This window comes from Trichomycterus rosablanca, chromosome 4 (genome assembly GCF_030014385.1).
Source record: "Trichomycterus rosablanca isolate fTriRos1 chromosome 4, fTriRos1.hap1, whole genome shotgun sequence".
NCBI classification, from domain to species: domain Eukaryota; kingdom Metazoa; phylum Chordata; class Actinopteri; order Siluriformes; family Trichomycteridae; genus Trichomycterus; species Trichomycterus rosablanca.
This window is the reverse complement of record NC_085991.1, coordinates 23,258,539-23,270,892: the sequence shown is the minus strand read 5'-3', so window position 1 is coordinate 23,270,892 and position 12,354 is coordinate 23,258,539. Positions and strand designations below refer to the sequence as shown.

Genomic DNA, 12,354 nt, shown 5'->3' with positions numbered 1-12,354 from the left:
GAAATAGAATAAACGAGAGTATGTATAAGTGAGAGTGTGTGTGTGTGTGGGACAAAGACAAATAGAATAAACGAGAGTATGTGTAAGTGAGTGTGTGTGTGTGGGACAAAGAGAAATAGAATAAACGAGAGTATGTGTAAGTGAGTGTGTGTGAGTGTGTGTGTGTGGGACAAAGAGAAATAGAATAAACGAGAGTATGTGTAAGTGAGTGTGTGTGTGTGGGACAAAGAGAAATAGAATAAACGAGAGTATGTGTAAGTGAGTGTGTGTGGGGGGGGCAAAGAGAGATAGAATAAACGAGAGTATGTATAAGTGAGTGTGTGTGTGGGACAAAGAGAAATAGAATAAACGAGAGTATGTATAAGTGGGTGTGCGTGGGGGGGCAAAGAGAGATAGAATAAACGAGAGTATGTCTGTGTGTGTGTGTGTGTGTGTGTGTGGGACAAAGAGAGATAGAATAAACGAGAGTATGTATAAGTGAGTGAGTGTGTGTGTGTGTGGGGGGGGGGGGGACAAAGAGAGAGAATAAACGAGAGTATGTATAAGAGTGTGTGTGTGTGAGAGAGACAGACAGAGAGCATATGCGACAGTATGTATGAGTGTGTGTGTGTGTGTGTGTGTGCACGGAACTCTGAGCGTGGGAATGAAAGCTACAGTTGAATGAGTCAACATAGTTGATGCTATAAGGGACTGTATCACTGCCGCTCTTTCACTTCAGCACTGCTTCTTTCTAACAAACGATATATCGGTTACTTAGGTTAAATACAAATCCCGCAGAACTCAGAGCATTTACTTTTTTTTTTTAACTGATTAAAGCGCAAGTTTTGGGCTATTTACTGCATTAGGAAGTATTAAACGGATTTTGCTGGTTTATAGACCTGAGAATTTGGCAACCCAAAGATCATCGACGCGCAGTTTTAACCTTTTTTAAGAATAACTGTCCAATGGTGGTAAATAACAGCATGTCTAAAACACCTTCTAACTCTTTGGAGAAACATTTAGACTTACTGGAGAATCCGGCACTGCAGGTGAGCTACACTGTGCTTTTTCATCATCCACCCAACACATATTTATAAAGTGGACTAATTTTATAAACAGTACTTTGTTTTAACATACAGTATTTATCAGTATATATAATACCTTTAGTGCACTTTACATAACGTATTTTGTACCTAGAGATACAAAAATATATGTGTTTTTTCATGTGTGTTTACAATTGCTATTAGAAATATAATGTCTTGGTCCTAGGACATTACCAGCAGATCCTTCAGTTTCTGTAAGTTGGAAGATGGACCATCCTACTGTGCATCCTGGTGCCACCTCTTCCATGAGTTAGCAATGCAAAAGCACAAAAAATGACTTCTGATGTTTTGGCTGACCAATTTGATTGTATTTTGTAAATATAAACATGTTTTAAATTTTATGCCTGTTGATAGTATTTTGAAAATATAAACATATTTTGAATCGTATGCCTGTAACACACTCAAAGTTGGCACTGGGCAAAACAAGAGTAAAAAGTAAAATACAGTGGTACCTTGAAACTCAACATCATTTGGTTGTGGGAGTGACGCTGAGTTTAAAAAGCGTTGAGTTTCAAGGTATTTTTTCCACAAGGATGCACGGAAAACCTGTTAATGCGTCCCATGGTCCCGTGGAACTGTAAAATAATTGGGTTGTTTTTGACACAAATGACACAAATACAATACGTAAAACACTGAAATACAATTGAAAACAGATAAAAATCAATCAAAAATACAATAAATCCTGCACTTTACATTTACTTCTTTATTGTTTCCTTATGCTTCTTAATCTTGGAGATGCCTTATCTTGGAATACCGTATTCCATTCAGTAAAGGTGCTATTATGTAAAAAGCGGCACAATAGCTTTGTGCTGGCTGTGCCAATATTTCCTATGGAATGTGGCGGCACACAAAGCTTAACGTGACTTATTGTACTAAAACATGCGAGAAATTTCATTAGTGGAGAGCACTTATGAGCAGTAATAATTAAAAGAAGTTTAGTGTTTCTATGTTGTTCTTTTAATACATTAAGCTTTTTTTAGACTCTCTCGGAAAAGCTGATCCTGAACTATAGCACAAGTTTAAAAGTGAAACAGGAGAATGATCCAGCTAAACACAGATACATGGGGACAGTTTGACGGTCATTCCACACAAATGCAGATTTATCTCATATCGACACTTTGATGGCATCTTACTGCAATGCTAAAACGAAGCGCTAAACAAAGCGGTTGTTCATTGTTAATTAGAAATTAAATAAATACATTTAAAAAACTGAACACAATGAGTTTAAGGAAAGCACTGAGTTTAAGGGTACAAATTTCTTGACGAAGGGCGTTGAGTTTTAAAGATTTTGCGTTTAGGGTACGTTGAGTTACAACGTTACAGTTCTGAAACAGTTCACAAGAGGGTATCCCCGGTATAAAAGGAGAATTAATCAAAAGCTCAGTTTTTGAAGCAAAGATGGGTCATATCACCTTGTGCTAAACCTCATTAAATATTTGTCAGTCCATTAAAAAAAATCATTTCTCAAGACAAGATTACAGATAATGTAAGTCTTTCACCATCTACTGCACATAACATTGTGAGAAGATTTAGGGAATGGGAAGAAATCTCAGTCCGTGCTGCTCATTTCTCTGAACTCAAGATAATTTTAGACCGAAATTCAGTGAAATGTGGACAAATGAGTCCACATTTCAGCTTGTTGCATGCCAAAATTGAAAAGGACCATTTAGAATATAATTAGCCAAAGGTGCAAAGCCAACATGAGGGTATGAAGGTATAGTATGAAGGTGCATCAGTGCACATGGCATGTGTGTGAAGTTACCATTTATGTCAAGTTACCATTCAGTATGTGCTATAGCAGCGTGGCTTCATAGACACAAAGTGTGTGTGCTTGACTGTGCAGTCCATCTTTATTTTGTAAAAAATGCATGGTGCATCATGAAGAGGAAAATCAAACAAAGGAAACCACAGACTGGATCATGAACAGCAAAAATGCTCACTGATCAAAGGAAAGGTGATGTAGCACAGTGGTAAACGTACAGTCCTTCCCTCGTTTTTCAGTGTGTTGAAGGCATCAAATTATAAATAAGTTTATATTTACAAAATACAATTAAGTAGGTAAACATTGAAAATATTTTTGCTGTACTTTTATTAGTTTGATCAAGATTCAAAGGGATTAACAAATCATAAATCCTTGTTTTCACTGCATTCTACAAAATGTTCCAAATTAAAAAACATTTTTTTTTTATTATGTTTATATGATTAATTTATTTATGTATTCATTTTTACTAACTACTTCATCCTGGTCTGAAACACTGGACACAAGGTGGGAACACACCATGTAAAGTGCATCACTATCGGCTTAAACTTTTTTGCTGCATGGCACCCATAGTACCAGCAGCTCCATCATGCCACCATATTAATTTACATCCTTAACATTTGAATAATGTGTTTATTATGTTTGTAATACACATGAATATTAGTTCTTTCTGAATAACTCAGTAATAAAAAGTAGAAAAATCAGGGCCAAGGCTAGACTTTCACCATTTAAATATTTGTCTCAATTTGTACTAATATTCTACAAACTCTACAAACCAAAAACAAGTTTAAGAATTCATTATATATCAAGAGATCAAACAGTTTACATTACATTAGTATAATTGTGGCATTTTACATTTTTATAACAAACAAAAACGGTAGTTGGAAAATGATTTCTGTAGGTGATGTTTTATATGTTTACCAAGTAAAAACAAGGTTAAAAACTCATGACCATAGTATATTTTTCACAATAAGTGACTTCTGTAACAAAAAAGGCCCACTACACAAAAGGTGAATGCTATTGCAAGGTATTGTCTCGGTCGGGATGCTTGGGATCCTTGGGAAGCAATATGCATGACTTGCAAGGTGTCCAATAAAGGTGGTAGTTCAGCAAAACACAAAAGGAAGAGTTCGACTGGTAAATTAACTATTTTGTGAGATCGGTTAACACAGAATATGTTGTTACTGCTGCAGAGGGAGTTTTTGCATTTCACACCACAAAGCATCACAACAGCTACAGATCACAACAGCCTTTCCCTGATTCTGGAACGGCGTACACATTTCCAAATGCACGTACTAAGATAGAAGTTATTGTAAACATCATGATAGCACCACATTCTGTCAAAACAGCTCTACTGATGAACTGTTTTATTTGTTGTATTTATTGTTTAGAGCCAAATGCTGAATGGAAGGGAATAATATTATCTGACCATAAATGCATTTGTTAGTTGTCTTGTTAAAGAGTAGCTGTTTATTTATTAAACATCAATAACATAGTTGCTTTATTGGTGCATCTGTCAAATATTTAACTCCCTGCCCCATACACATTGCCATGATGCCACCAATTACATGAAATTACTGTGCCAACACCACCTCTCCACAAGTGTCCTCTTTTATGAAAAACAAAATATAGTCACCCTAGCATTTACACAAACACAAAAAGTACAGACGCACAAACCCCAAGGCTATGACACTGCTAATATGCTATGCGTCACTAACCACTTACTAAGATAAAACAGAACAGAACTGTAATAATAACACAAATACAAGAGAATGTTAGACAAAAAGTTATGCTAAACACTAATGCTATGGTACATACTAAACAGGAGAACAGGAAAGCAAACTTTAAAGAGAGGATAACACTATGAAAACACTGGCGCAAGGAAACCAGAAGAGTGAGAACAAATGTATAATAATACGTGTAATTCTCTGCCATGAGTCGATCCATGAGTTTGGTTTATGTAGAGAGTGTGTGCGTGTGGTCTGTACCTGATGAATCGCCTGATGAATGTCCTGAGGTGGACAGGCTGTACAGGCTGTATTTTTGCTTTTTACTCGGTGAATACAGGATAGACTCTAATGCAACCTTAACCAGAATAAAGTGGTTTCTAAAACCAGAAAAAGAATTGCATTGAACTGTCTATGTAAATGTGGATGAAAAGCCAAAACACAAGAAAACACACATTAAAATACACCGATCAACCATAGCATTAAAACCACTGTCCATTCACTGTCCATTTTATCATCTCCACTTACCATATAGAAGCACTTTGTAGTTCTACAATTACTGACTGTAGTCCATCTGTTTCTCTGCATGTTTTTTTAGCCTGCTTTCACCCTGTTGTTTAATGGTCAGGACCCCCACAGGAAAACCACAGAGCAGGTATTATTTGGGTGGTGGATGATTCTCAGCACTGCAGTTACAATGACATGGTGGTGGTGTGTTAGTGTCTGTTGTGCTGGTATGAGTGGATCAGACACAGCAGCGCTGCTGGAGTTTTTAAATACAGTGTCCACTTACTGTCCACTCTATTAGACACTCCTACCTAGTTGGTCCACCATGTAGATGTAAAGTTGGAGACGATCGCTCATCTATTGCTGCTGTTTGAGTTGGTCATCTTCTAGATTTTCATCAGTGGTCACAGGACGCTGTTGGCTGGATATTTTTGGTTGGTGGACTATTCTCAGTCCAGCAGTGACAGTGATGTGTTTAAAAACTCCATCATCACTGCTGTATCTTATTTACTCATACCAGCACAACACACACTAACACACCATCACCATGTCAGTGTCACTGCAGTGCTGAGAATGATCCACCACCCAAATAATACCTGCTCTGTAGTGTTCCTGGGAGAGTCCTGACCATTGAAGAACAGCATGAAAGGGGGCTAACAAAGTATGTAGAGAAACAGATGGACTACAGTCAGTAATTGTAGAACTACAAAGTGCTTCTATATGGTAAGTGGAGATGATAAAATGGACAGTGAATGTAGAAACAAGGAGGTGGTTTTAATGTTATGGCTGATCGGTGTATATTTGTATAATTGTGGATAAAGCCTTTATCTCCCTTACCTTGTCTATCTAAATCTTTTTAACTGATGTATCTGTTTTATCTGATTTGTCTGCATTCAACTTGGGTTGCCATTACTTAAGTAAACATCCTTGCTGCAGCTGGCTAGCCTGAAACAGACTGGCAGCCCTCATGTCAGTCCATTACATGAAAAAAGTAAAGAATTTGTTTGCAGTTGCCCTGGTGATGTGAGCTGTTTTAATCTCCATCTGAGTAATACAATTACTAAAAAATTGTATAACTTTTTTTTTTTCACACCTGTGTGCAGTGTCACAGAAGAAAGCTGCGCAGAAAAGGTCGGTTCAAAGGTTCAGATGGGAGTACATCCTCAGATACCACAAATAACAGCTTTGTGCGACAGGTGAGAACATTTTACATTACGTTTGCAGGTATGTTTGTAATATCAATTACTAGCAGTTTGGGCCGCTCAGGTGGCGCAGCGGTGAAGTACGCTAGCTCACCAGAGTTGGGTTTCTAGATGCATCGTATCGAAACTCAGCTCTACCTTTCCGACTGGGTTGGGCGGCAGCATGAACAACGTTTGGCTGTTGTTCACGGGCTTAGGGGTAGAGTCGGAGCATAGGTCCTCATAACTGGTACAACTGCATTTCAGGCCTGCAACACATTCCAAAAAAAGTTGGGACGGGGGCAATTTTGGGCTAGTAATGAGGTGAAAAAATTTCATAATTATGTGATTTCAAACAGTTGATGTCAACAGGTGATTGTAATCATGGTTTGGTACAAAAGCAGCATCCAGGAAAGGCTGAGTCTTGAGCAAAGATGATCAGAGGATCTCCAGCAGCATGCGTGAGAAAATTATTGAAATGTTTAAAAACAATGTATCTCAAAAAAAGATTGGAAGGGATTTGCATATTTCTCCCTCTACAGTGCATAATATCATCAAGCACTACAATACATGCACAAGTTACATGCACAAATGCCACTTAAAACTTAACTGTGCAAAAAAGAAGCCTTATGTTAACCATGTCCAGAAGCGGTGTCGACTTCTCTGGGCTCTGAGGCATCTCCGATGGACCATCACACAGTGGAAACGTGTATTGTGGTCAGATGAATCAGCATTTCAGGTCTTTATTGGAAAAAATAGACGCTGTGTGCTCCGGACCAAAGACAAAAAGGACCACCCAGACTGTTATCAGCAACAAGTCCAAAAGCCATGGTCTGTCATGGTATGGGGCTGTGTCAGTGCCCTTGGCAAAGGTCATTTACACTTCTGTGATGGCAGCATTAATGCAGAAAAGTACATTGAGATCTTAGAGCAACATATGCTCCCCTCGAGACGTCCATGCAAAACCACATGTTGCACACATTACAAAGGCATGGTTGCGGAAGAAGAGTGTACGGGTACTGGACTGGCCTGCCTGCAGTCCTCACCTGTCTCCAATAGAGAATGTTTGGAGAACAAAAAATGCGACAACGACGACCCCGTACTGTTGTACATCTTAAGACGTGTTTGCAGGAAGAATGGGACAAAATAAAAGCTGAAACATTAAATCGCTTGGTATCCTCGTTGCCAAAACGTCTTTTAAGTGTGGTGAAAAGTAATGACAACATTGCCAACAAGTGGTAAATGATTTACTGTCCCAACACTATCCCATTGCAAGAATGGATGTTTATTAATAAATGAAATGAAGTTGAGCAGATAAAACATGAAATATCTCAGGTTCATCCTGTCTGCAGTGAAATAAAAGTCAAAGTAAATGTAAGAAACTCTGTGTTTTTTTATTATTATTTCCATTTTCCATGCTGTCCCAACTTTTTCTGATTTGGGGTTGTATAATAAAAAAGTAAACGTTTAAAGAGAGGTTATTCTGTTGAACTTAGGGTGATTTAATCCTGTATTTCTCTCTTTTTTTTAATTATGCATAATAGCATTCACTTTATTGCATTCGAACAGCACATAAAGTTACACTGATGAACTGGTCTTGGGGTCAGACTCATTTAGACTTTTCTCAGTGACTCTTATTGACTTATTTAAATAGAATGACTGGATGGGTTTACATAACCTGTACTTATGGGATCATTCCATTCCATCTTTCTATAAGCGTAGAGTGTGAGTGTGTCAGTGCCCACTGTTACAAGATGAATCAATGTGGGCGATAAAGCCTTTTGTATTACACCTACCTGCAGTTACATAAGCTGAACAGAAGCATCAGGTGATGGTTAGGTCATGCAGTACAGGTTATTAGACAAACACACACACACTTTTATGGTAAGCATGGAATAGCTGACCTGTCAGAGAAAGTGATTGATTTTTTCCTGCAATAGTGTGTGTAACACTGAGTGTGAGTGTAAATATTTCTTATGTCTGAGTGTGTGTGTGCTTTATAAAGCAGAGGTTCTGCTGCAAGAACATAGTGTTTATGATCTGAGAGGCGTCTGGTCTTTGTTGCTGTGACCACCGCTTCACTTGTCTCCTCAACACAAACCTCTACAGGCATGCTTCTACCTTTTTTGGAGCAGTCACACACGCACACACACTCACACACACAAACTATAAACAAAGATTAATATTCCAAGGTTACTGACTATTAGTCATGTTGATCTTTATGTCAGATTGCGGTTGCTCATTGGTGTGTTCATAGAGTGCCTATCATTATGGTAACTAGCATGGTAACTAGTAAATAGTAACTTTTGAAAACCATTTATAGCCTTTCTAATTGTGAGACAAGCTTTGACCTCAACAGTACCCTGCCAATCTATTTGTTAACAAGTGTAAGACATTTGGGGATCAGATGTGTCCAATTACTTCAGTAATGTGTGAACAGTTGATCTCTTTGTGAGATTGATCAGTATGTTCAACAGTATGAGTCAACAGAAACTATATGAAGTCAGAGAAGCATTAAAAAAAAAACAGGTATCCGATCACAACATATAGAATAGCATGCCTTTATTTGTCATGTCCCCTTTCAGTTGATATCCCAAAGCCCTACCCACTAGGCTACCACTGTCCCATATACACCGATCAGCCATAACATTCAATCCAGCTCCTTGTTTCTACACGCACTGTCCATTTTGTCAGCTCCACTTACCATATAAAAGCACTTTGTAGTTTTACAATTACTGACTGTAGTCCATCTGTTTCTCTGCATGCTTTGTTAGCCCCCTTTCATGCTGTTCTTCAATGGTCAGGACCCCCACAGGACCACTACAGAGTAGGTATTATCTGGGTGGTGGATCATTCTCAGCACTGCAGTGACACTGACATGGTGGTGGTGTGTTAGTGTGTGTTGTGCTGGTATGAGTGGATAAAACACAGCAGCGCTGCTGGAGTTTTTAAACACCTCACTGTCACTGCTGGACTGAGAATAGTCCACTAAACAAAAATATCCAGCCAACAGCGCCCCGTGGGCAACGTCATGTGACCACTGATGAAGGTCTAGAAGATGACCAACTCAAACAGCAGCAATGGATGTGCTATCGTCTCTGACTTTACATCTACAAGGTGGACCAACTAGGTAGGAGTGTCTAATAGAGTGGACAGTGAGTGGACACAGTATTTAAAAACTCCAGCAGCGCTGCTGTGTCTGATCCACTCACACCAGCGCAACACACACTAACACACCACCACCAAGTCATTGTCACTGCAGTGCTGAGAATCATCCACCACCTAAATAATACCTGCTCTGTGGTCCTGTGAGAGTCCTGACCATTGAAGAACAGCATGAAAGGGGAGCTAACAAAGCATGCAGAGAAACAGATGGACTACAGTAAGTAACTGTAGAACTACAAAGTGCTTCTATATGGTAAGTGGAGCTGATAAAATGGACAGTGCGTGTAGAAACAAGGAGGTGGTTTTAATGTTATGGCTGATCAGTGTATATTGCTAACAATATTAAAGGCAGTTTTGTGAAAGCATGCTGTTGTTCTAAATATATTTAAAAAAAAAAAACAATAAGACAGTCCTCACAATAGCTACTCTACACCTGCTGCCGCAATTCTGACTGATTTGTATAAGTCAGGGACGTATATTTATGATAAACCTAAAGTCCTTTTTGCAAACAATATGCAAAGCATCAAATAAAAGCTTCCCCAACTTTCAGCTCCAGAAAGTTTTGTAGTCTGAGGGGGCTAAACTGAAACCTTTAGACTTGCTTTCTGGTATGTGTGTCCTAAATTTAACAATGCACATGTGCCAGGACACATCATCCTATTGTAAAATACTATAGTGCTGATATTATAATGTTGTGCAAATATAGGGCAATTCGGTGTCTCCAATTAACCTGACTGCATGTTTTTGGACTGTGGGAGGAAACTGGAGCTCCTGGAGGAAACCCACACAGACACGGGGAGAGCATGCACACTGCACAGAAATTACCCGGACCGCCCCGCCTGGGGATCGAACCCAGGACCTTCTTGCTGTGAGGCGACAGTGCTATCCACCGTGCCGCCCAGGGGAAAACGAATGATAATTTTATTCATTTTATTTTAATATCATTAAATGCATTATCCTGATCAGGATTATGGCGGGTTCGGTTCCCCTTTGAAACACTGGCTGCAAGGCAGGAATACCCCAGATATGACACCAGTCCATTGCATGGCTTTGGCCACTCCCATGTCTTAGACATATAGTCATGTGAAAAAGTTAGGACACCCCATGAAAACCTTTGTATTTTTGAACATATTTAAACATATGGACATTTGAGCTTCATTTGAACAGTATTGAGAGATGGAGCTTATATAACTAAACAAATAAACCTGAAAAAAATACTTTTAAACACAAGTTGTAAAATGTAATGAACAAAAATGGAAATTTATTGTGAGGAGAAAGTTAGGACACCCTATGCCCTAATTTCCCCCTTTGGCTGAAATAACCTCATTTAGACATTTCCTGTAACCATCTACCAGTCTCTGACATCCCTCTCCTCCATGCAGAATTTCTTCAGCTGTGTGAGGTTTGAGGGGTTTCTTGCATGCACAGCCCGTTTCAAATCACCCCACAGCATCTCAATAGGATTAAGATCCAGGCTTTGACTTGGCCATTCCAGAACTCTTCATTTCTTTCTTTTGAGCCATTCCTTGGTGGATTTACTGGAATATTTTGGGTCATTGTCAATGGTTTTCATGGGGTGTCCTAACTTTTTCACATGACTGTAGCTAACCATGTCTGTGTGTTGGCCGATACAAACTCAGATCTTACAGGTGTTGGGCTAGCATAATAGAATGCTGAGCCACCTGAGCGCCGAAAATGAATGGTGAACACAAAAAATATCTTTTGTACAAAATTAAATCACAATGCCTTGATAAAAAGCCTTTTAACACATTGTTCTTAATAAAATGCATTTTGTAATTTTGTGTTTAGTTATTATGAAGAAAACCTAAGATAGTGTTACTGGATTACATTTTTGCACTTGGAGGATGATTGCTTAGTAGTTTATACACTAGGAACAATAGATTATGGGGTTTAATACAGATAACACAATAGAAAGACATTGATTTACAACTGTTGTACAGTATTGCTGTAGAAGTATGCTTAAACAGTATTCTGCAAATAGTGTCTTAAAATAGCTTCTGTTCCAGTAACTGCACAGTTGTTATGACAAAGACCCTGTTTTTACATTGTTCCGTCATCATATTCCAAGGACCTTATTTGTCTCTCTCTCTCACACTCTCTTTCTCTGTAACTATTTCACTTTTAACAAATTGCAGATAACAGACGATTATGGCTCAGAAAATTGCAAAACTCAGCTGTGTCCCCTACTGTTGAAAACTCATTTTCATGCTATCTATGCATATCGGTCCTAATCCAAATTATGTAGACGATGATAAGCTTGTTGGACATCCTGTTTAAAAGCTTGTTGGATATCCTATTTACAACCCCAAATCAGAAAAAGTTGGGACAGTATGGAACATGCAAATAAAATAAAAATGCAGTGTTCCTTACATTTACTTTGACTTTTATTTCATTGCAGACAGTTTGAACCTGAGATATTTCACGTTTTGTCTGGTCAACTTCATTTCATTTATTAATAAACATCCATTCCTGCTTCAAGGGTTGCAAGACATTCCAAAAAAAGTTGGGACGGGGGCAATTTAGGGCTAGTAATGAGGTGAAAAAACAAAATAATGATGTGATTTCAAACAGTTGATGTCAACAGGTGATTGTAATCATGGTTTGGTACAAAAGCAGCATCCAGGAAAGGTTGAGTCTTTGATGAGCGAAGATGATCAGAGGATCTCCAGTTTGTCAACATATGTGTGAGAAAATTATTGAAATGTTTAAAAACAATGTACCTCAAAGAAAGATTGGAAGGGATTTGCATATTTCTCCCTCTACAGTGCATAATATCATTAAACGATTCAAGGAATCGGGAGAAATTTCAGTGCATTAAGGCCAAGGACGTAAGCTTAAGCTGAACGCCTGAGATCTTCGATCCCTCAGACGGCACTGCATCAAGAACCACCACTCAACAATAGCTGATATAA

General features: G+C 38.6%; 1 protein-coding gene across 1 annotated transcript in view; it reads left to right on the top strand.

Moving 5' to 3' along the window:
- The first annotated feature begins 944 nt into the window (after positions 1-944).
- Positions 945-12,354, top strand: part of cacnb2a (calcium channel, voltage-dependent, beta 2a) — a 135,313-nt gene continuing 123,903 nt past the window's right edge. The window contains exons 1-2 of the mRNA XM_062993529.1: positions 945-1,028; positions 6,179-6,271. Coding sequence (XP_062849599.1) covers positions 945-1,028; positions 6,179-6,271 — 177 coding nt within the window. The remainder of the gene's footprint in view (positions 1,029-6,178; positions 6,272-12,354) is intronic.